Genomic DNA, 26309 nt, shown 5'->3' with positions numbered 1-26309 from the left:
TGAAGGACAAGAATCTTATTTTGGATTTATGACATTAAGAGTCTTATTTTTGAGATTAAAAATCATTTAGAATTAGCCTCAGTTTTGTTGGCACCATTGGATTTATTGTCATTCTGTAAAAAAAAAAAAAAAAAAAAATTTAAACCACACACATAATTTGTATCCAGTTTAGAAAAACAAATATATTAGCCCATCACCCAGGGGTAATTGTTATTGATCTTTTGTTTGTCAATTTTTTTTTTCTTGTGATGCTAGAGATTGAACCTGGAGGCACTCAACCCACTGAACTACATTCCTACTATTTTTGTAAATTTTATTTTGAGATAGGGTCTCATTAAGTTGCTGTGTATGGCCTTGAACTTGCAATTCTCCTGCCTCAGCATGCTGAGTCAGTCACTGGGATTTCAGGTGTGCAGCCTTGTGACCACCAGATTGGTTGTCATTGTTGAAGAGGCCTGGAATTCACAAGCATTTTCTATTCCAAAATATCACCATACCAGGCAGAAGAGTTTTAAAGTTGAATAAAATGATAGTCTTTTGTTTTGAAGTTGAATAAAATGATAGTCCTTTGTCTTTAAACAGAAGGTCTGTTGATGTGCTAAAATATTTTAATCTATATAATGTTTGTGAGACTGTTTTTGAAAATGGGGACTTGGTGGAGTGCTGTGGGCAAAGTTGCCGCTAAAATTAAAAGCAAAACCAGAAGGAATGAATTGTGTGTTCTATTCCTGTGATGTAAGCAGAACAGACCGGGCCCTTGTCAGCAATTTTCACTTGATGAGTTAGTGTTATCTTCCTGAATATATTCTGGTTATCCTTCTCTAGTCTTTTTCCATAGTAAGTTTAGGTGTTGCAGTCTTATCATGGACTTAAAGTTTGGAAAAGTTTTATAATTGTATTTGTTTTGAGTTTCCATGGAATGTATATAATAGGAACCACTTTTGAAGAGATTGGAATAATCACATTAGGAAAGTTGAATTACTTTATTTTCTAGTTTCTGTGGAGGAAAAAGTATATGACTGCACTAATTGAGTAAAAAAATGCTTGGCTTTTGGCAGAATTTTATGGTGGTGATTTTTCTCTTACTGCTAGTGCAGTTCATTTTTGAGTTCTCTTATCCTTAACTCACCTTTCTAGAATTCCTAGAGGACCTGTGCCACAGCCTCTTGAGGACCGAATCTTCACTCCTACTGTCTCAGCAGTCTACAGCACGGTGAGTGTCTCAAGTTTGTCTTATTGTATGTCTGTTTTCACACTGGAACCCTTGGCATTACAGGATGTGTATGGTTGTTTGATATATGACAAGAGTTATGTGAAAGGTTCAATAAACTCTGAATAGAACAAGATATATATGATACAATAAGATTTTTAGGCCCAAGAAGTGTACACCTGCACCTTTTTTTCTTTCCATAAATGTTAAGCTTCTGCTTTGTATTATGATTCTTTCTGTACACTTTTTTGAATTTTTCTAATCTTTATTTTATTTATTTATTTCTATGTGGTGCTGAGGATTGAACCCAGTGCCTCACATGTGCTAGACAATGCTCTACTGTGGAGCCACAACCCCAGCCCCATTTTTGAATTTTTTCTTAAATAATTTTTCTTTTGCTCTTTTGTTTGTTTTTGTACTAGGGATTCTACTCAAGGGCACTCCACCACTGAGTCATATTCCCAGCCCTATTGTGTATTTCATTTAGAGACAGGGTCTCAATGATTTGCTCAGCACCTCACTTTTTGCTGAGGCTGGCTTTGAACTTTCGATCCTCCTGCCTCAGGCTCCTGAGCTGCTGGGATTACAACGCCAGGCTTTTTTGCTTTTTTTTTTTAATGGATAAAACACCTTATTTTATTTATTTATTTTTATGTGGTACTGAGGATTGAACTCAGGGCCTCACATGTGCTAGGTGAATGCTATACTGCTGAGCCACAACCCCAGCCCCATTTTTTTGCTCTTTTTAACTTTTTTTTTTCCCTTGTACCTTTCCCCTTCCTGGTTGCATATAAAATATGCAGGAAGATTGGAAAAGCGAATAGTGGAGGAAATTTAATTTTTTTATATCAAATGATTCATTCAGATTAACAGGTGAAGGTATATTTAAAAGAGGATGAAGGTAATAAAATTAGAAGCACATTTTAAATGCTTTATAGTGAATCTCAGGAAATTGAAGGGATTACGAGAGTTGAATCTATCATTTTCAATATTTAAATTCCAGCTTTGTGTGATAGTGTACCACCATATTCCCAGCTAATAGGGAGGCTGAGGCAGGAGGATCACAGGTTTGAGGCCAGTTTCTGCAATATAGTGAGACCTTGTCTCGTAATTTTAAAAAAAGGGCTGGAGATGTAAGTAGATGGTAAAACACATAGTACTGAAAAACACTTTTAATTTTTTAAAAATGTATTATTTTAGTTATAGGTGGACAATAATACCTTTATTTTATTTATTTATGTGGTGCTGAGGATCGAATCCAGTGCCTCATGCATGCTAGGCGAGCGCTCTTCCACTGAACCCTAGCCCCAGCCCTGAAAAACACTTCTAAATATTTCAGTTCTACATGCCATGTAATATTATGTGCTAATAAGCAAACTTATAGTCTGGTAGGGGTGATGAGTCCTTAAGTAATTATAATCTCAAGTGACAATATAGAGCAGTGATTTTTATATGTTTGAGCTATGAATCACTTTTAGAATCTAAAAACAGTTGCAGTCTTTAAAGTACTGGGACAGGGAAGCATCATGTTTGTCAGACATATTTCTTAAAAAAATATATATTTTTAATACTATAAAAGTATACCTTCATTATTGGAAGTATTTTTAAAATTATAAAAAGTTACAGAAAGAAAATGAAAAAATTCTCGTAATCCTGAATGATTTTTAGAGACAACTACTATAATCATCTTGTTTTTGGTGTAGTTTCATGTCTTTTTTTCTGTACTATAGGCTCAGAGTAAGATGTTCTATGGTGACTTTATATTAGCTTATCCTGTGTTGTTTCTTAAATACTAAATGGTTACAATTTTTATAAGAATTTAGTCATGCTCTTTTGGTCATGTTTCTAGAGCTTTTATTGTGTGTACTTAAAATGTGCTGGAGTTTTGTTTTTGTGAGATAGACAGTAATAAACAGACACCCTTCCCCCAACACTACTGTTGACTTGTATGAGCTACTGTCATAAAAAATGAGGCAGGATAGAGGAATAGAAAATGACCGAGCAATGGCTCCTAGGGAAAGTCTCTTTGAAAAGACATTTAAGAGTTGGGTATGGTGGTGCACACCTATAATCCTGTCCTGCCTTCCTCCCCCCAAAATAGGGCTGGGAATGTAGCTAAGTGGTAGCGCAGTTATGGATTCACTCCCCAGCACTACCCCCACCCAAATAAATAAAACACAACATTTCAGACTTGAGGTGTAGGGGCTGGGGTTGTGGCACAGCAATGGAGTGTTCTCCTACCACATGTGAGGCCTTGTGTTCGATCTTCAGCACCACATACAAATAAATAAATAAAGGTATTGTGTCCAACTACAACTTAAAAAAAAAATGACTTGAGGTGTAGCTCAATGGTAGAGTGCTTCTCTGGCATGTCTGAGGGTCCTGGGTTCAATCCCTGTCCCCGTCCCCCGAGTAACCAAACTCTGAAAAGAAAAGAAGGCATTTAAGCAGAAACCTTAGAACACTTCTAGAGAAATTATTTATAAGAGAAGGAACATCGAAGGCCCAGAAATGGCAGTGGGCCTACTCTAGTCTTGGGAATACATGGGTGCCAGTGTGCTGAATTGGAGAGGTTGGGTTGGTCATGGTCATGTATGTGCTGTAGACCATGATGTAGGTTTGCGATTTTAGTCCAGTTGTGATGGAAAGTCAGTGGAGGATTAAGAGCAACAGATCCAAGTTACTGGAGCTACCCCATGGAGAGTGACTGTGATGAGGGCAGGTGGTGGTGACGTGGAAGCATAGGGCTTAAAGCATTAGATTGTTTCCAGTATTTGCTATTATGGAATAACTTTGAATTTAAAGCATTTTCTGTGTTTTGGGTGATTTTAAAAAATAACTTTTAGAAATATGATTATTGGCTTAAAGAATAAGTATGTTATTAAGATTCCTCATAAATAAGGACATATATAATTCTGTAAATTTACTATTTTGGTGAGGAGATTATCAAAATTCTTCGAGTGGTAGGACAGTGCTTGGTGCACAATTTACATGAAATATTTGAATCTTAAATTTTTCAAATTAGTTAATTTAATGATACTGGGGATTGAACCTGGGGTGGAGACATCTCACATACCAGACAAGTGCTCTGCCCTGAGTTACATCCTCACCACTTTTTAAATTTTGAGGATCTTTTTTTTAAAAAACTTTTTTTTTTTTTTAGTTGTTGATGGACTTTTATTTTATTCAGTGCCGAGAATCAAACCCATGCTAGGCAAGTGCTCTATCACTAAGCCACAACCCCAACCTGATGCACTCACTTTTTTTCACTCCACAAGTTTTGATATTTATCCACTTGGTGCTTAGGTTAATGATTTGTCCCTTTAGGTTGATGGGTAATATTCTATTATGTGAAGATGCTACAACTTTATTTGTTAACTTTTGAAGGACATTTGGGTTATTACCTGTTTTGGGCTATTACAAATAAATTTGTTGCGAACATATGTGAGCAAATATTTATGTGGTCATATACTTTCATTTTTCTTTAAAAAAAATTTTTTTATTAGTTACACATGCCAGTACAATGATCTTGACATATCATACATTTGAATCAAATGGGGTATAATTTCTCATTTTTCTGAGTGTACAGGTTGCAGAATCACATTGGTTTTACAGTATATATACATACAGCAATACAAGTGTCTATTTTATTCTGCTGCCCTTCCTATCCCCTCTTCCCCCACCCCCCGCATCACTTCTCTCTACCCAATGTAATGTGACACACGTTCCCCCCCCCCCCCTCACATCATCATACATGTATGACTCAAAATGGGATAGGGGGGAAGAGCATGAGGAGATTACCATTAAATAGGGAAGAGAGGTGGGAGGATCTTTTTTCTTTTCTTTTTTTTAATATTTTCTTTTGGGCTGGGGATGTGACTCAAGCGGTAGCGCTCGCCTGCATGAGCGGGGCACTGGGTTCGATCCTCAACACCACATTAAAATAAATAAATAAATAAATAAATAAATAAATAAATAAAGAAAGAAAGAAAGAAAGAAAGAAAGATGTTGTGTCCACTGAAAACTAAAAAATAAATATTAAAAATTCTCTCTCAAAAAAATTTCTTTTTGATGTTGTTTATAGACCTTTTATTTTTATTTATTTATTTATTTTTTTATCTATATGGGGTGCTGAGAATTGAACCTAGTGCCTCATACATGCCATTTGCTACTGCTTAGCCCCAGCCCCAGCCCAGTTTTGAGGATCTTGCTAAATTGCCAGGGCTTCCTTCAGATTTGGTGATCCTTGTGCGTCAGCACTCCAAGTAATTGGGATTTGCAGGTGTGTCCCACCATGCCTGCTTGGATTTAGTTTTGCAGTTAGTTTTTCAGTTGGACTTTGGCTGTTTATAGTGACTATCATATATGCAATAAAAATTAAGTCTCTTTTTTCACTTTTGCAGTGTTGAACACGTTAGATAAGAAAATATGTGGGCTGGGGATGTGGCTCAAGTGGTAGCGCGCTCGCCTGGCAGCGTGCGGCCCGGGTTCGATCCTCAGCACCACATACAAACAAAGATGTTGAGTCCACTGAAAACTAAAAAATAAATAAATAAATATTAAAAAAAAAAAAAAAGAAAATATGTGCCTGGGTGCTTTGAATTCCTATGTGTCCCTTGTCTCAGCCTCAGAATTATGTATTGGTCATTATTCCTCTAGTGTCTAGTTTATTAGCATTATTGCTGTGTCATACAATGAAGGCTAATCCTCAACTCACCTTTTATTGCCTTGGCATATGGCACCCATGGGTCACGTTTATGGAGTTGGTTAAATTCCTTGAAAAGGAAGTCTTTAAAGTACATAAAGATTTTGATTTTTTTTTAATGTCTGTTATTTTGCATTTACTTCGCCTGGTTATTTTGCATTTACTTTATTTTAACTTAGTATATATAAATTTGTCCTTGAGATATTTATCAGGGATGAGAAGGAAGCTTATTTCATTACATGTGAGTTACAATGTAAAGAAAAAAGAATCAAGGAAATATTTTTAAAAGTCTAGTAAAAGCAGCATCCATAATGGTATAGAAAATTGGAAAAATTGGAGAGGCATAAGCTAATTTGAAATATAGTAACTGTTAACTTTTTTATTTTCATCCTTTTTTATTGGGAACTATGTAATTTTGCCATGTTGTATAGTTTTTATTAATGTATTTTATTTAGAGAATTAGATTTTGACTATTATTATTAATATAATTGTGGAGATAAACTTAATGAAATAATGATTTTAACATAGGGATTAGAAGTTTGTATTCTGGGAGATTGGAAGGATTGCAATATTAACTCATTATGAAAAATATCCTTGTAAATTATTTAAATTATTCTTTAATAAACAAATTAGTCTTCTTTTTTTTTTTTTTTTGGTTTCCCTCACCTCTTCAGTTTATTGCAAGGAGAGGATACAGATAATAGGGTCAACAGGGGAAAGAGACAGGTGGAGATGGTTGAAGTCCATGTAGAGGTTTCTAATGTTCTCTCTCCTTTAACAGAAAACAAATTAGTCTTTAATATTGTAAAATTTCATGATGCTTAAGCCAGTTTATATTTTACATAGAAAGTTTTGGTTCTGTCATCCTATAGGTATATGTAACCTGTTTAGAGAATCATGCTTTTAGGTCTTTTTCCAAGTCACAGGTGAGCATTAAGTAGACCAGTATATGTTGTCAGTGGAGAGCCACAACCTCAATCCCCAGGAATCCAAATATTTGTATTGAAAGTTTAAATAAAAAAATCACATTTTGACATTTTCTTAATGTTAGATATTGCTGTCATGTTTAACTTAGGGTATAGAGGAGTGCTTATAGCATTTAGTAGGTTGAGAAGACATTAATGCCAATAAACATGTGCATATGACCAGTTCTCAGCAGCCCCAAATGTTAGTAGTGCCACTACTAGATTTTCCTTGTTAGGCAAAATGATTAAAATTCATTGGTACTAATATTCATTATCCAGTCAGTACCTCTTGTATCCCCTCTCTGGTATTCTTCTAGGTGTTATAGAATAACATTTACATGAAAGTGAGAAAGAGTCAACATTTTAGTAAGTATTTATGAGGTAAGAAACAGGGCATAGAATTAATGAGTAATATATATATATATATATATATATATATATATATATATATATATATATATATATATATATATATATATATTTTGGTCAGCACTGGGAACAAAACCCAGGCCCTTAGACATGCTAGTCAAGTGCTGTACAGCTAAATTATACCCACAGTCCTTTTAAAAAATTTTATTTTGAGATAGGATCTCTCTAAGTTGCTCTAGTTCTCTTCCTCAGCATCTGGAGTATCAGGGTTTATAAATGAGAGCCATCAAGCCTGGCTGTGTAATTTCTATTTTGACTTAAGTGAACAGGCAAGAGAAGGCGGCATCTTAGGTTCAGGTGATACCTCACTTCAGGTGATACCTGAACTAAGAGCTGATGGGTAGGAAGGAAGAGCATAAACTTTCCAAATAAGTGTCTCAGAGGCCCCTAGACTTTCCAGTGGGAAGAGACCTGGTGTCTGGAGCTTAGTGCTCTTTAAATAGGTGGGCAGCAGTGCTGTCCAGTAAGACACATGTCTAGTGAGCGCTGGAGACTAGTATGATGGAGAAACTGAATTGTAAATTTTGTATTTTATATAATATTGATTTAAACAGTTGCATATAGCTGCCACTTTAGAAATAAATTCTAGAGGCTGACAAAGTCTAGGTCATAACAGTATTGGCAGGTTCTCAGAAGACATTTGGTTGGTTATCTATCTATTTACCTACCTCCCTACCTAATTATTTATCTGTCTGCATTGGTATTTGAACCTAAAGCCTCATAGGTACGTGCTCTGCTACTACTTGGCTTTATCCTCTGTCCCAGTGTTTGGATTTTTGATATACCGATGGGGCCATTGAAGGGTTTCTAATGTGGAACTGATATAAGATTTAAATTAAGGATATATTCTGATGTTGTATTAGCAGATAAACTGTAGTTTATGGGTTTATACGGATCAGAATGTTAAGAACGGCCAACTCACTGTGTAATCAGACCAAGTGGATTCAAATCCTGGTGCTTCCACACACAGGCTGTGTGTGTTGTGGGACAAGTCATTTAGCCTCTTTGCACCTCAGTTTTTTTTCCTCATTAGTAAAATGGAGATAATAGTATTCATCTCCAAAGGTCATTATGAAGGCTAAGGCTAAATGAGATAATTTCATTTAAAACTTGTAGAACCTAGTATGAAATTAACACCTAGATATTTAACAGCAGCTGCTTCCACAATCACTGTACATACTTACAAAATAAGGTTATCTAACTTTATTAAAGTGAAACAGTATTTGCAGAAAATTAAAATATTAGGGGTTGGAAGACTTGTTGTATCATTTGCAATCTGTTAAATTCTGTTAACACTTTTTGTTTTGGTACTAGAAATTTAATCCAGGGACACTCTACTAATAAATTATATACAGCCCTTTTAAAATTTTATTTTGAAGCAGGGTCTAAGTCTTTCAATCTGAACTTGAACTTGCCATCCCCCTGCTGTAGCTTCTTCAGTTGCTGAGATTACAGGTGTACACCACCTCACCTGGCTTATATTTCTTTCTTTCTTTCTTTTTTTTTTTTTTTTAATATTCAACATCTTTGTTTGTATAATGGTGCTGAGGATCGAACCCTGGCCGCACACATGCCAGGCGAGCGCGCTACCGCTTGAGCCACATCCCCAGCCCCAACTCCCAGCCATTTTCACTTTTAATTTTGAGACAGGGTCTTGCTAAGTTGCTCAGGCTGGTCTCAAACTTGCAACCTTCCTTTTATGAAACCATTGCCATGTTGCTAGATTTACTGTTAATAATTCCATGAATTTTTTTAGAAATAATATAATTTTAACATATTACCCAAGTTTTATCCCAGTTGTATCTTATTATTATTTTTTTTTTTAAAGAGAGAGTGAGAGAGGAGAGAGAGAGAGAGAAAGAGAATTTTTTAATATTTATTTTTTAGTTCTCGGCGGACACAACATCTTTGTTGGTATGTGGTGCTGAGGATCGAACCCGGGCCGCATGCACGCCAGGCGAGCGCGCTACCGCTGAGCCACATCCCCAGCCCCCAGTTGTATCTTATTATGACATAATTTGCAGAAATTATTTCTCTCTTCATCTTTGGTTCATAGGGGAAAGTAACATTTGGGAAATGGCTTCAAGTGTTTTTAAATATTTGTTTGTTTGTTTATTTATAGTTGTAGGATGGACACAATATCTTTATTTTTATGTGGTGCTGAGGATCGAACCCAGTGCCTCACACATACGAGGTGAGCGCTCTACCACTGAGCTAAAGCCCCAGCCCTCCAAGTGGTTTTTATTATTTATTTATTTAAAAAAATATTTTTATTTTTTAGTTTTCGGTGGACACAACATCGTTGTTTGTATGTGGTGCTGAGGATTGAACCCGGGCCACACGCACGCCAGGTGAGCGTACTACCGCTTGAGCCACATCACCAGCCCCTCCAAGTATTTTTTAAATACCAAGTTTAGTATTTAGTATACCAAGAAGGTAGTAGAGGATGTAGTGAATATTTACGGAACCTTTGGTGGAGTGTCAGGATTCTAGTGGATTTAAGAGGTTAGCATGTTTCTTACCTTAGATCATTAATTTACTGTGGCTACTAAATCAACCTAAAGTGAATTCTCAATTTTTTTAAATCATGAATTTTATTGGTATTAAAAATTAAGCGGGCTGGGGTTGTGGCTCAGCGGTAAAGTGCTCTCCTAGCATGTGCGAGGCACTGGGTTTGATCCTCAGTACAACATAAAAATAAATAAATAAAATAAAGGTATTGTGTCTACCTACAACTAAAAAAATATTTTAAAAAATCAAGCAATTAGGGGCTGGGGATGTGGCTCAAGCGGTAGCGCGCTCGCCTGGCATGCGTGCAGCCCGGGTTCGATCCTCAGCACCACATACCAACAAAGATGTTGTGTCCGCCAATAACTAAAAAAATAAATATTAAAAAATTCTCTCTCTCTCCCTCTCTCTCTCACTCTCTCTTTAAAAAAAAAAAAATCAAGCAATTAAACTTAAGAACCTGATATGTACAAGGTATGATGAGGTTGTAGTGGTTGCCAAATTATGCCAATTCTCAAGAAATATATAATGAAATAGAGTAAAATGAATTGATTAGACTCTTCCTTCTTTCACTTTTTTTTTTTTGTGATACTGGAGATCGAACCCAGGTCTCAAGTATCCGAGACAAACATGCTATCTCTGAGCTACATTCTTATCTTCACACCCTATTATTATTATTATTATTATTATTTTGTTTCTGAGATGTTTGAATTTTTGTTGAAAATTAGTAAAAAGTTACTAATGTTTGTTTTTATTTTATGTTTGGCTCTCAACAGTGGTAGGAAATATAATTCTTTTTGTTTAAGAGACAACCTTTATAGGGGAAGGGATATGGGGGTAGAAGGACAGTAGAATGAATCGACATTATTACCCTATGTGCGTGTATGTATATACAGCCGGTGTGTTTCTACATTATGTACAACCAGAAGAATGAAAGCTTATATGAACATTTATGTATGATGTGTCAAAATGCATTCTATTAGGCAGGCAGTGTAATTCCAGCAGCTCAGGAGGCTGAGGCAGGAGGTTTGGGAGTTCAAAGCCAGTCTCAGCAAAAGTGAGTCTCTAAGCAACTTAGTGAGACGCTGTCTCAAAATAAAATATGAAATAGGGCTGGGGATGTGGCTCAGTGGTCAAGTGCCCCTGAGTTCAATCCCTGGTATCAAAACAAACAAAAAAACCCTCTAAAACTCCCAAAACAAACAAAACCAAAAAAGCATTCTACTGTCATGTATAACTAATTATCAGTAATTTAAAAAAATTTTAAATAAGTCCACCTTTAAATATTGATGGTTAAGTCACATGTAGTGGTGCATGCCTGTAGTCCCAGTGGCTCATGAGGCTGAGGCAGGAGGATCTCTAAGTTGAAAGCTAGCCTCAGCAATTTAGTGAGTCCCCAAGCATCTTAGTGAGACTGTTGTGTCAAAATAAAAAAATAAAAGGTGCTGAGTATGTAAATCAAGGGTTAAGCACCCCTGGGTTCAGGTTTAATCCCCAATACTAAAAAAAAAAAAAAGTTAAAGAATGCAGTTATATCACATTGAGGTGTTAGAAGAATGAAGTAGGTAGGTATATATATGACTTGGACTGATCTCTGATATGTTCATAAATGATTGTCATGGAGTAATTATTGTATCACATTTATTTATGAAATAATTATTTGTAAATATAAAAAAGATTTGAAAGAATATATATCATTTTACAGGGCGGGGGGTAAAGGGTGTTAGATCCAGGAACACTATACCACTGAGCTACATCTGTTGTCCTTTTAATTTTTTATTTTGAGACAAAGCCTTAGTAAGTTGCTGAAGGTGGCCTAGAATTTATGATTTTTCCATTTCAGTCCTGAGTTAACTAGGATTACAGGTGTGTATCGGTGTCCCCAGTAAATCAAACTATTTTTCTCGTTTATATTAACTGTAGCTACATCCCTAGTTTTCCCCCTTTTTAAAAAGTATTTTTAGTCATAGATGGACACAGTACCTTCATTTTATTTATTTATTTATTTATTTATTTATTTTTGTGTGGTTCTCAGTGCTCTACCAGCCCCCATCCCTACCCCTTTTTGTTTTTTATTTTGAATTAGGGTCTTGCTAAGTTGCCTAAATTGGTCTTGCTCCTTCCACCCTCCTGCCTCGGACTTGACCTGGAGTGGGAGTTGCTGGCATGTGCCAGTTTACCTGCTTTCAGACTATTAACAGTATTATCCATTAGGAATAGAATGAAGTGGAATTACTACTTTGACTCCCCCTTTTAATAATAATAAGTATATTTACATATTATTTTAGCAATTAAAAATCAAAAGTAAGCTTTACAGTTATTTTTCCTCCTCACCTTTAGTGCTAGTGATCTGATATGTGGATCAGTAGTAATTCTGTCCTGATTAAATCAGTAGATTCACAGTGGCCTTGAAATATTCCCTAAGGCCCCAAATAATATTACATTAGCAGTAATAAATTGTAACCTTCAATTTTTCCATTGTGTTTCCTGTATTATTGTTATCAAACTTCCATTATGATAGTCACATCTAAGCCTTGTATTAAATTCATTTTGGATTGAATTTTCAAAAAGTTTTTAATGTATCTAAGATTATATTTACATCATTTCCTTATTTCTGGTTTTCCTTTTTATTTCTTTAGAAAATTAAAAATAAATAAATAAATAAAATAAATCTCATTCTTACCCTCTTCAGGTAAACCTCTCACTCAGCACTTTTAAATATTTTTATGGAGTTCAGATGCTGTTGCTTGCTGCTATTTGTTTTTTTCTTAGTAAAAAAATCTTGTTAATTAGACCCAATCTTTATTCTAGCATGCCTTTCTTTCTTATTGAATAACAGGTTTGCCTATCTGTTGTGGTAATCTGAAAAGTATTTGAAGATACTTTTCTATGTCCTTGTAAATGTACAGCAACCAAAAAAGTCTTTGGCCTCATGGAGTCTGGTGTTAAATCTTTAGCCAAAACATTGGAGATGTGGCAAAGTTATTAAAGATATCGAGGTAAATAATTCAGTAATAGGTTATTGGATGATATATATTTGCAGGATTTTGTGTCAGATGAAAAAGAGAAGACAATAGTGAAAACTATGATTGTTGAAGTCTTTTAAGAGTTCTCAATTTACCAGGCAAGATGGTGGTGCATCATTTTAAGTAGATGTGGGAAAGTAAGGAGGTGACATTAATGACTATATAAATTGCAACCAATATCTGTAAATAAATTGTAAATAACATTTATTGGTAGAGTTCCCATGAATTCTCATTAGGCGGAAGTACTTGGAAGAGGCTTGGATATGACTCAGTGTGGCTGTGCCTAGAATGTGCAAAGCCCTAGGGTGTGATCCCAAGCACAGGTTCTGCGCCCCCCCCCCCCCCAACAAAAAAAGAACTTTTCTTATTGAGGAACAGGTTCGCCTATCTGTTGTGGTAATCTGAAAAGTATTTGAGTTTTGTTTTTTTTTTTTGAATAGTATTTATAACTGTTCTTTCTCTTTTTTCTTTGGGTACCAGGGATTGAACTCAGGGTCACTTGACTACGGAGTCACATCCCCAGCCCTTTTTTGTATTTTATTTAGAGACATGACCTCATTGGGTTGTTTAGCACCTTGCTTTTGCTGAGGCTGGCTTTGAATTCCCAATCCTCCTGCCTCAGCGTCCGGAGCTGCCTGGATTACAGGCTTGTGAACTTTTCAATTGTTTTATTTTTGGGGGATTGAACCCAAGGCCTTGCAAATTCTAGGTAAACCCTCTATCACCGAGCTGCAGTTTCATCCCCTTGAAGTAACTTTGGGAAAATCATTCATTCAACTGCAATTCGGTTGTACAGCATTCATTAAAATTTCTGAATTTTGAATTTTGTTTCTGTTCATCTTTTACGCTGATTAATGACATTTATGAAAGTTGGGATTCCTTGTTAATATTCAATGTAGATTTGCTCTTTAAATGTTAAGTCAGGTATCTAATTAAAATGTTATTTGGTATGTATTTATTTGATTTTTTTTCTCCTTCAAAAGAAGGATTAACTTTGAAGATAAAAAAGGGAATATGGTAACACTGGGGTTGGCTCAGTGTAGAGTGCTTGCCTAGCATGAAACAAAGGTATTATGTCCAACTACATCTAAAAAATGAATATTAAAAAAAGGAATATGCTATTGTGAAATGTCAATTATTAATGGGTTTTGAATTTTTCAGATGAAAACAGGAGAAATAATAATCAAGTTCCTTTTGGAGAATTTTGGAAACATTTTTTTACATTATAGAATATTACATTCATACTCATTTAATAAATTATTACATGTATCATATAAACAAAACTGATAATGGATTGGTTTAAGCCAAAATTGGTTAAAGGATATTGGACTAATTTCGTGACAAACAAAGTTGTAATATTTTAGGAAAAAAGTAATGAAGATCATTTTTACCTCGAGGCATACATTTATTATTGTCATTAAGTTGGTGGCATAAACAGAGAGATCATTTTTAGCTGTAACCTTTGATAGACACAGGCATATTTACTGCTTTACAAAATTCCCTTTTATTTTATCATGCACGTCTGTTCACCAGTGATGCCTGGACAAGTGATTGTGAGGGTTACCAATTCTGTTCGTAGTACATTTTAACTGTTGTTCCATGGTGGTTTATTTGCCCTACATCATGTATTGATATTTAGTTGGTAGTTTAGTAGAAAGGTATTCAATTTCTTTAGCTGTTACAAACCCCAAAGATCCTTTGGGTTTTGTGTCATTTTTTTTTTAAGATTTATAAATGAGCAGTTTAATTTTTTGCTTTGCTCAATAAACATTTGTTTAGTAACTTAAAAAAATTCAGACAAATTAATTAAAAACATTTGTCAAGTATCTCAAAATTGTTCAAAGGAAGAGACTTTGAAAGACCAAAGAGTTTTTTTTTTTTTTTTAATTGATAGAGGTATTTATAGTGTGGGTGTTCAAATATGTACAACAAATCCTGGCAATATGCACAACTGTAATGCACCAATAAAAACTCTGTGTAAAATAAAAAGGTATTTATGGAAAAGAAAAGGAAAGAGGCTTAATATTAAAATGTTTGACTAAAAGTATCTAGATTCTGATGGCTGTTTTGTGTATGGGTGTGCTTTTTGGAAGAAAAGTCATTACAGTCTATCTGAAATTGATCATGCATTTTATCAGGACTGCTAATTATTTTTTAGAGCAAGCTTAGGCGGTGAATGTCTTGCAGTTCTTCTCCATGTGGAGCAACATTGTGAAACACAGTCAGGAGACATGGTGTTGAGAAATTTATCTCAGGGAAAGTGAGATTTGCCTAGAGTTTCAAAGGATGAATAGAGATGTGCAGGTGAAAAAGATACGTATGTTTGTGAAGTTTGATAAATACTGGAAAATTTAGAACATAGCAAAATATTGGTTGTTGAATTTTGAAGCCCACCATGATGTTATAAACAGGAATTAAACAACAGCTTCAAATTGGAATGTTGGTAGTGGCTGGAAGTTGTACCTAACTGCAATACAGCAAATATGGATGCAGAAAAGTATATGCACTAAGAGCTTTATTGACATTCCATAAACCTTAAATATATTTTTCCATAAAATTTGATGTTCATATTGCTGAATTTGTGTGATCATGAAAATCTTTAGATTACATTTAGTGTACAGTATATTGTATAACTATTTTGATGTCCATTTAAAATAATTATACAATGAAAATAACTTTATTTAACAAGATTAAATCCCCCAGGGATTTCAAAGTTTTGCTATTACCCTAGCGATGGCACTGCAGGTTGATTTTTTTTTTTTTTTTTTTTTTTTGTACTGGGGATTGAATCTGAGATACTTTGAGCTACCTCTCCAGCCTCCCCTGTTGACCTTTTTGAGACAGAATCTTGCATTGTTTTCTGAGCTGGCTTTGAACTTGTGATCCTCCTGCCTTAGCCTCCTGAGTCGCAGTGTCCCTTGTAGCAATAATACAGCTAGCAGTATGCATGTTCAGTAGTCTGCCTTCTGCTATTTTGGGTTAACTCAGTGGACTAAAGCATGCAGACACAACATGCTAGGATTGCTAAACCTGTCACTGTTATGTTAATGTCAGCGTTTGTTAAACTTTAGTAGTCAGCATTATCTGGTATACTGTGTGAAACTATGTACATATTGCTGGGACTTCACGCAAAACAGATGTCAGAGAGGCCTACGGATTTGCACTTTAAACCTGTTCCCAGGTGGTGGTGATGCCTCTGGTCTCAGAACCTATCTTTTGAACCACTGCTTTAGGATTAGCAGAGACTTTACTGTATCCTATACAATCTGCATAAATGAAAACCAGAGGAGGAATTATTTCAATCCAAAACTGTTCTTTAGTTATATGCGTAATATTAGAATTTTAAATCAATAGTTTAAATATTTGTAAAAAGATTGAATACAATAGCTACTATTTTTGAAAAAAATTATGGATGGATACATATTTTATTTTTTTTATGTGGTGCTGAGAATCAAACCCAGTGCCTCACACATGCTAGGAAAGCGCTCCACCAGTGAGCCACAACTCCAGCCCCAAATAGCTACCATTTTTTGACTTTTTATGGAGCAGGCATTGCAAACCATGCTTTAACGTGTTAAATAAATTTGCATGATAGTCTTTTAGTTTTCTCTTTTACAGAAGAAACTAAGTTCAAATATTTTGCTTATATACTTTCTTTGTACAGGAGCCAAAATTCAAACCCAGTTCTCTTGACTCTTAAGACTGATTTTCTTGGGTGTGTTCCTTATTTTTAAGTTTTTGTTTGGAAAATGATGATCTGTAACTCAGTCTCAGATTGGGGACATACATCACATGTCTTATGTGAGTTGGACTATTAAATATATTGTGGTTTTGATAACTGAATTTATGCTTTCTTATATTTGAATACTAGGCTCAGAGTTCTTTTTTTTTTTTTTTTGAGAGAGGGGGGAGAGAGAGAGAGAGAGAGAGAGAGAGAACTTTTAATATTTATTTTTTAGTTCTCCGCGGACACAACATCATTGTTGGTATGTGGTGCTGAGGATCGAACCCGGGCCGCACGCATGCCAGGCAAGCGCGCTACCGCTGAGCCACATCTCCAGCCCTAGGCTCAGAGTTCTAATACCATGGAATGAAAAAGAATTCACTTACTTTGAATAAGTCACATAACTGGTTTATTGTAGCTGAATGAAGAGCAGTGGACCCTATATTTTAAAGAAATTAAGTTGTAAGATGGGAAATGACTAGTACCATTGCAGCTATTAAATATATACCAACAATCTTCCAACTCTGTGACAATGGAATTTTGAACATGTAGAAGAGAATGTGCTCTGTTAAAAAGCCATCACCCATCACAAAGCTCTCAAATGTTCCTCTTGTATCTACAGGGACAATGGATAGCCTATGAAATAGTCCTTAAAAAAGTAGCAGATTAATTTCTTCTGGTCATATAGAATATTACTGTTTGTTATGGGTAATTTTACTTAGTGGTTTGGGCTTAGTTAGGGTTGATAATCCTTACTACTCTCCAGTTTTTTCTTTAGTTATCCTTAATTGATCAAGATTTTGTTATTGAACTGGGAAAGATCATTAGAATTTTAATTCAGTTCTCTAGGCTACCATTCACAATGAAAGAAATAAAATCAGGTTGCTATCTTGGCCTCTTTTCTGTACTATAAGGCAGCTCTGGCTACCTGAGGTATTCCTGAGTTGATAAGCTTAGTAAGTTTTACACCCACATAGTGATATCATAGTGAGATTTTCTTGAGTTAATAACAGTATAATACTTATATGTCTGAGTGGCCACTTGTCTGCAAGTACTGTAATAAGTACTTATTATGTCTTATTCTCGTCCTTAAGGACTGAAAGGAGACACACAGTGAGACTCAGTGCTGCCTGCTTTGTGTGGCTTTGTGTGGCTTTGGGAGCGCCAGAGGATTATAGTACCAGCCTGTTTTCCTCAGCTCCATCTTTGGCTTAAGAAGGATTTTATAAGCTAATCTGGAAATCTAATCACCAAGTTTAATAGTTTGTTCACTATAAAATTAATTTGTGCTTGTTAGAAACCAAGAGAAAAGTATGACAGAAAAAACTGGTTTGTGATCTTGCTAATGAAAGGCTCATGCCATCTTTTTGACATGTTCTTTGCAGTAGTTTTGCTATAAAAGCTATCAGAGTACTAAAAATTCTCACCCTGTTTGCTTTACTTAAATTTATGCCATAAGTAACTTCTTATTGTAAAAAATGTTTTTTCCTAAATATATATTTTGGGGATGTAGTTATTTGTTTTCCCAATGGGTTATGTGTTTTTACTATTAAAATATAAGATTCAAATGGCTGATTCATAGCTTTAAATTTTTTTCTGGTTGAATAATATTAAGTAACAAAAATAATTCCAAAAATTGTAAAATAATGAAAAGCACCCTTTATCTTGTTTTTTAGAGAAACACCTATTCTTTAGATTGAATTATTCCATGTTTCATATTTTTGTAGACATATAAATTGCACACACATAGCCTAACAAAATTCATACTTAAAATACTGATTATATGTTGCATTTTATCTTAATGCATCATATTTATTTATTTATTTTAAAAAATTTTTAATTTGTAGATAGATACAATATCTTTATTTTATTTGTTTATTTATGTGGTGCTGAGGATTGAACCCAGTGCCTCCTGCATGCAGAGGCAAGCACTGAACCACTGAGCTACTACCCTAGCCCTAAACACATCATATTTATATTGTTCTGTGTCAGTGTACAATTGTACATCATTTTAGCGGACCTTGAGTGTGTCATTAAATTCAGGACTACATCATTCTATGATTTTTGGTTATATTGGGAAGAAAGCCACTTTCAGGGTAGAAATGTTTTTAAGCAACTGTTCCTTTTATACTATGATTTATATAACTAGTCATATGTTGGTGGATATTTGAGTTATTTCTATCTTCTTGCTTTTATACATAATGCTGTGATGAATGTGCTTGCCTATAGATCTTTATTATCTAGATAATTTCTTTTTGATTATCTTTAAATAGCTTTAGCATTTGCCCATCTGTTTAATGAAAATGTTCAGAACATGGCATGTACATGCTTTCAATGAAAGCATACAATATAAAAGGATTTCTGATGAAAAGAAACAAGTCCCCATCTATTCTTTTTTTTTTTAAGAATGATTTTTTTTTAAGTAGTTGATGGAACCTTATTTTATTTATTTATATATGGTGCTGAGATTTGAAGACAGGGCCTCTCATATGCCAGGCATCCCTCTACCACTGAACCACACCCCCAGCCCCTCCTGGTCTGTTGTTTACACCCATCCACTTTCAAGCATTTTTGTTTTTATTTCCTCTTCTATTAACTCTATCTCTAAGCAGTAGGAGATTTCTCCTATTTTTTTTATTTTTATTTATCATTATCCATTGGCTTTTACTTTGACAGATGGTATTTTAGTTTTTTTCTTTTTTTCTTTCTAATAATCCTCTATTTGCCCATGTCCTTCCAACACAGTCAGGTTATTTTTATTCCTCCTTAACAACTAATTAAGTGAACTTTTGGAACATGGAGTTTGGGTAATTGATGAAAATCACATTCTAAAGTGAATTAGAAAAGAGTTGTTTTGTTTCTAAAATCTGTTTCCTCCTTAACTCTTGCCTTTTCGCTCTTTACTCCTCCCCCACCCTCCATCATGTTTTTGTTTTTTGTTTTTTGTTTTTTTTTTTTTGGTAAAAGAGAATTTATATTGAAGAAAAATGATAATCTCCATGCATCTTTTCCCTTGGGATCCTCCAGAACACCCACGCAGTCTCTAGATGAAGCTGACTAAGCATGAGGAACACTATTTCTCTATTTAATCTAAATGTAGAGTTTTAAGTATGATATCAATTTTGTCTCTTGGGATTTTCTCCTATGTACTGGATGAACCTGACTGAGTACAGAAAATTTGGTTGTAAAGAACATGAGTGTACCTTTTAGAAATTTTGTTCATTTCCTTAAAGAATCTTTATCAGAGGATATTTCTTTACACAGTAAGTCCTTTAGTCACTAGCATATGTGTGTGTGTATATATGTGTGTGTGTGTGTGTGTGTGTGTGTATATATATATATATATATATATATATATATGCTTGAATATATATGTGTATATGTACACACTTATATAATTTTTATAATTTTTTTGGTGGTGCTAGGATTTAAACCTGAGGACTTGTGCACACTCTACCACTGAGCTATATTCCTAGCCCCTTTTGTTATATTTTTACTTAATTTGTTTTCTGATGAAATGGGTCCATGATCAGCTCTTACATGTACTGTACTTTTTTTTGTTTGTTTGCATTACTAGTGAGTGAACCTAGAGGTGCTCTACCCCTGAGTCACATCCCTGGTCCTGATAATTTGTTTTTGAGGGCATATCAACAACAAAACAGATTTGAGGAATTAGAGAGCTTGTTACTTCAAGTGATAAAACTCATTTACACCCCTGTCCTCCCACCTGATTGAACTCAGGTGAACTTTATTAATAAGCTACATCCACAGCCCTTTCTATTTTTTGAAACCAGATCTAGCTAAGTTGCAGAGGTTGTCTTTGAACTTGGGGATCCTTCTGCCTAAGCTTCCCAAGTTTCTAACATATACCACCACACCAAGCCACCTATTTATTCTTTTTTTTTTTTTTTAAGAGAGAGAATTTTTTTTTTAATATTTATTTTTCAGTTGTCGGCAGACACAACATTTTCATTTTTATTTTTTGTGGTGCTGAGGATCGAACCCAGCGCCTTGCACATGCCAGGTGAGGGTGTTACTGCTTGAGCCACATCCCCAGCCCCCACCTATTTATTCTTAATTAACACATTCATATTCTAGAAATAATTATTGATCTTGTATACATACAGTATAAATTCATACACTTGTACTCCATGCTTATCAATGCATATTATATTTAAATATAATTTCGATAATGTTTCATTGTGGGTAGAAATATCTATTGGTAAATTACACCATATTTTCTCCTGTTGTAATGTATTTGCAGGTAGAAATCATAAGTCCTCTCTGACATACTTTTTTTAAAAAATTTTCTTTATTTTTTACATGGTTCAAACCCAGTGCCAATGTGTGAGGCAAGTGCTTTACAACTGAGCTACAGCCCCAGCCCTTTGATGTTCTTGATTAAAGTCATTACTGTTTTTGAAATTGGTCTTTTCAAATTTAAACACTAATGAAAACTATCTTCTTACTACCCAGTTTGCTTCTCCAATTCTAGCCTCTGTGTACAGCTCTCTCCTATCTTTGCTAAGATATAATTAAAATATCTGCCAGAGTACAGTGGTACACACATGTAACCCCAGTGACTCTGGAGGCTGAGGCAGGAGGATGGCAAGTTTGATGCCAGCCTCAGCAACTTAGTGATATCCCATCTTTAAATAAAAATAATAAAAAGAACTGGGGGTGTAGTTCAGTGGTTAAGTGCTCTTGTGTTCAATCTCCATTAATGTACAGAACAAAAACATACATTTTACTCATTTAAATAAATGTATAATTAAGTAGATTTTAGTGTATTTATAGTTGTATAGACAATCAACAGCACAGCTATTTTTAGGACATTTTCATTATCCCCAAAAGAAACCTTACATTCCTTGGTCCATCACAGTGGGCAACCAGTTGGTCTGCTTTGTTTGTTTTCTTCCAATGGCTTTCTTTCTTTTTTTTTTTTTTTTAATATTTATGTTTTAGTTATAAGTGGACACAGTGTCTTTATTTTACTTAATGTGGTGCTGAGGATCAAACCCAGGGTCTCATATGTGCTAGGCAAGCACTCTACCACTGAACCACAACCCCACCCCATCAGATGGCTTTCTTACAAGCAATATGTGATTTTTCCACAGCCTGTCTACAGTCTCTTGAACCAGTCTTTGTTTTTCACTTTATTCTCTCCTCAGCCATTACTTTTCAGGATTCTGTCCTTAATTCTTGGTCGGAACTGAACTGTTCTCAAGTTGTATCTCAGATGCCACCAAACTTTTCCAGATTCTCAGACTTACTTCCTTCTGGCTTGTTGCTGTACTTTAAATATACATCCTATATGATTTATCACATAGTTTATTTCTTTATTCACCTGTGACTTCCTTTCTCTCAAGGACAAAGACATTATCTTTGTTACTCTAAGGCTTAATATAGTGCCTAATAGAGCATTGGTGCACACTAAATATTGACTGATGCAGGGCATGTGGACTGAGGAGTCAGTGTTCCTCCTAGCTTTTATTCTGTACTAACATCAACAGAGTCATTAGCCTAAAAATATTTCTTTTGGTCATATCTCTATGATATGAAGTCTGTGTTGATTTTGGAACTGCTGAAATTTGGTTGATGATCTTTTTTTTTCTTCTTGGTACTGGGGATTGAACTCGGACACTCAACCACCTTGCCACATCCCCGCCCTATTTTGTATTTTTATTTAGAGACAGGGTGTCACTGAGTTTCTTAGTGCCTCGCTTTTGCTGAGCCTGGTTTTGAACTCATGATCCCAGCTGTGTTGATAATCTTTTAGTCATCTCATGTCTTTTGGAATTGTGAGGTTTTGATTTTAGTTTCTGACATTACTGATTTATTCTCTGTCAGTCTTTGAGAAAGAAACCCTTTGAGGAAGCATATGAGCACAACCTGGAGTAAGCAGTTAATATAGACCAAATGGATTTCAGTACTGGTGTTTGCCTTTTCTCTCTCATTTATAATTTTAAACTTTTTCATGTTTTCATTTGTTAGTCATGGCACTTAGATCAGATGCTATCTAGAACTTTGATAATGAACCTACCTCTAGATTGCTTTCTCTAGCCTTGACCCCTTAAGCTTAAATTCATAGATTGAATGGGCTACTTTTTGTTTCCATTTGGATATCTAATTAGCATTTAAACCTCTACTCTTGAGTACTGGCCTCTTAAATCTCTTCTGCCTGCCACCCTCTCTATCTTCCATCTAGAAAATTAATATTTCAAGCCATGCTCATAAAAACCGTCCCTGATTTTCATTAAGCTGTCACTCTCAAACGTACTACATAACTTGTTTTTTCTGTTATGCTTTTCCTCAGCTAGAATGCCAACTCCACAAAGACAGGGATGTGCCTTTAAGTCCCTGTTGTATCCTATGAACCTCGAGCAATGCCTGGCATAAAGTTGGTTCTCAGTAAATAAAGTCCAAGTGTTAGCCGTCAGTCCTTATTGCTTTCTGTTTTACCCTGTCAATGAAACGGTAGCAACTACTCTTGGCTTTACCTCCAAATTAAAATCCTTATAATCCAAATTAGTGCACTTTTTTCCTTTTTAATTTTTTTTCGTTGTTGGTAGACTTTTTTTTTTTTTTTTAATTTATATGTGGTGCTGAGAATTGAACCCGGTGCCTTACATATGCTAGGCAAGTGTGCTGCTGCTGAGCACTTACTTTCATCCTCTTTATTACTACTGTTTGAAGCCATCGTAAGTTATGGCTAAAGTTATCTCTGTGGCTTTTTAACTCACGTCTCTGCTTCCATTCTTAGATTGTTCAGTTAACCAACATAATCCTTGGAAAATATCAGATCTAGTCATGCTACTGATTAAAATTTTCATTTGATTCTTATTCAGTGGGGGGAAATTCCAAAGTCTTTGCTTTGTCTATGAAGCCCTTAAGTAATCTGCCATCTCTTTTCAGCCTCCTGAAGTACTGACTTCCCTTTCACTGCAATAAATTGAGTCAAGTGGATTTCCATCCCTTGACCTTATTAAGACCTCAGGGATGGTCTAGCTTTGTAGCTCATTGGTAGATGAGTTGCTTAGCATATTTGAGGCCCTGGGTTCCACCCCAGGGTCTCAAAAACAAAAACTTCAGAGTCTTTTACTTGCCACTTTTCCCCCCAATGGTGTATTAATTTTTTATTGCCATCTAATAAATCTCTATAAACTTTTTTATAGAAAATGTAGATTTATTTGTTATGCTATTACAAAGACAAAACAATTATCATTAGAAGTACTTGGAGGACTTTCATTTCAGTTCACTGTTCTGTTACAGAAAACTAACCTAAGAGGGTGGAAATTAAATGATATAACCTAAGAGGCTATACAGGGTAGACTGGTAAAACAGGGCAGAAGGAGCAGAAGGTAGCTAGAAACACTCTTTGTCAGTGGCAGGATCTGTCGCTAGGATATTTCCCAAGAGGCTACTACAGAGGCCTGAATTAATTAATTTGGCCCCCAAATCAGTAAAAGACTCTTGACTCTGTGGAGAATAACAAAGGCTGATTGCTCTGAGATATTTGCCTTTTCTTCCCACACTCCAAGCTCCTGAGCATGTTTATCACAGGTCTGCTACCGTACAGATGATTCATACCGCAAAGGCAGGAATTATAGACTTACTCATAGGGTACTTAGCACAAAGTTTTGGAGTAAATGATAAACTACAAGTACCCCCTTGGATGAATTAATTCACCTTTAATAAAGTTCGTAGTTCCTTCTGCTGGTGACAACTTGCTGTCTCAGTATAGTCTGTCTTGAGAAAGAACTGGTTTAAATGTTGAGTTTTGGAGAAGGAAAGACTTTCATCAACCCTACTCCAAAGTGGAAGAGGCATCAAGTTCTCTCCTAGTTATAAGCAGAACTTTTAAGCAACATAAATTATTTTCAGAGATCAACATCTGCATCCTCAAACTGTCCAGCAACTGTTGGTGTGGTGTCTATCTTCATGCCATCTTCATAATCTCTTACTGAATCTTCCGTGCGGACCCCAGCCATGTTACACTGGCTGCTCACAAACTGAGAAAGCATTCCTTCTAGTCTCTCCAGTGTGGCTTGCCCTTCTGCTGTTAAATGGGATAATCCTTCTTCATAGGTATAAAATGTAGGAATATCCCCCTGCCCTTGTTCATGTGCTTCCACATCATATTCTTCTCCATCATAATCATCTGAGTCTTCATCCTCAGGATCTGGATGCAAAGCCTAGCATTCACAAATTGCAGTGAACCTCACCTCCAACGCTGATTTATCACTAGGCACAAATCAAAATTCAGTAATAGGTTCAACATCATCATCACTATCTTCCTCCTCTTCATCAGCAAGAGATTCTTTTGATTATTCTCCAAATTTGCCATTCACCATAACATACAAATGCTCTCGAGGATAAGCATTTAGGTCCCTGGACACCGCATGTAAACTAATGGTGGGATATTCCAGTGAGAATCCTAATCCAGAACCATCTAACCAAGACAGGCGGCTCTCTGCGATGTAAAGAGCGCCCTTCCGTTCAGCACAGCCTCTGTATCTGGCTGCTGTTGCCGAAGCCCCTCATCCTGACTCTTTAGGAAGCTCATCGTACCTGGGAGCATGGAAACAGATTCTCAGAAAGCTAAGACACAGCAATACCCGCTCGCTGCAGCATGCCCTGGAAGCCGTGGCAAGCACCCCCAAATCTCCATAAACTTAACCGTTTAAAACATTATTATTTCTGTGGGTCTGGGCACTGCTTAGCAGAATTTTCTCTTCAGAATCTCATTAGGCTGAAATGAAGATTTGGCAAGGGCTATAATCTTATTTTAGGCTTTGGTTCACTTTCTTAGTCACTAAGGTTGATTGAAGAATTTATTTCTTTGTGGTTGTAGTACTTAGCTCCCCTGCTGCCTTGCTGGCTCTTGGGTAGAAGTTGCTCTCAGCTTCTAGAGGCTGCCCTCCTATCCTTAGAGTGTGGACCTTTTACAGTACAGCATTCTGCCTAGTCTTAGAGGTCTAGAGGAGAATGTTGTCTGTGATGACCCAGTCTGTCTTTGGAGAGTTCATCTGATAAATTCAGGCCCACCCAGATAATATCTCTTAATTACTTCAAAGAGAAATGGTTAATTTCCTAGGCACCAGAGTGATATCCCATCATCATATTCACTCTTCAGGGAAATTATTCTGGGTGTGTTACTTAGGGAACATTGAGAGCCATCTTAGAATTGTTTATAGCAGTTCCTTGTCTCATCCCCAAGGATTCACTTATGGTATACTCTTTGTTACCTTTTTTATAGCTACCCAGTTTTGGAGGGCAGGTTTTTTCTTCACTTTTGTTAATGAGTAAGGCCAGTTACATTAACAAATGAAAAAACACTTAATGTATTTCTAGTTACTATTGGCTAGTTACTAAATATGAAAAGAAAAGCAGCCCATATGATTGAATCTGGTGCCGAGTCCATAATAGAACTTGCATGGCATCTGTTTGCTTGAATATTAATTTATTATTTGAATCACATGAATTTTTCTTTTTTTTTTTTTTTAAAGATCAAAAAATACTTGACTATCTGGAATTTCATGAAATTGAACCTAATAAGCATAGCTAAGAGTAGGAAAAGGAGGGAGGCATTTTCTTTCTTTTCTGGCAGATGACTTCAGAATAGTGATGATAGTGTTCAAGAGAATGCGAAAAATGTAATAATACTAAATTAAATGTCCTTTTAGCTATTGTAGTGTTCCTTGTAGTTGAGTAAACAGATTTTGTTTATTTTTCGGTATTT

General features: G+C 35.5%; 1 protein-coding gene and 1 pseudogene across 7 annotated transcripts in view; one reads left to right on the top strand and one right to left on the bottom strand.

The window, feature by feature from the left end:
* Eif4g3 (eukaryotic translation initiation factor 4 gamma 3) overlaps positions 1-26309 on the top strand; it is a 196829-nt gene that overhangs the window by 67597 nt on the left and 102923 nt on the right. For all 7 annotated transcript variants that reach the window (XM_077791290.1, XM_077791289.1, XM_077791288.1 and 4 more), the window contains exon 2: positions 1138-1213. In XM_077791290.1, coding sequence (XP_077647416.1) covers positions 1138-1213 — 76 coding nt within the window. The remainder of the gene's footprint in view (positions 1-1137; positions 1214-26309) is intronic.
* Positions 24448-25133, bottom strand: LOC113199866 (methylosome subunit pICln-like; annotated as a pseudogene).

This window comes from Urocitellus parryii, chromosome 11 (assembly GCF_045843805.1).
Source record: "Urocitellus parryii isolate mUroPar1 chromosome 11, mUroPar1.hap1, whole genome shotgun sequence".
Taxonomy (NCBI): Eukaryota; Metazoa; Chordata; class Mammalia; order Rodentia; family Sciuridae; genus Urocitellus; species Urocitellus parryii.
The sequence above is the reverse complement of the archived record's forward strand: the minus strand, read 5'-3'. Positions and strand labels throughout refer to the sequence as shown.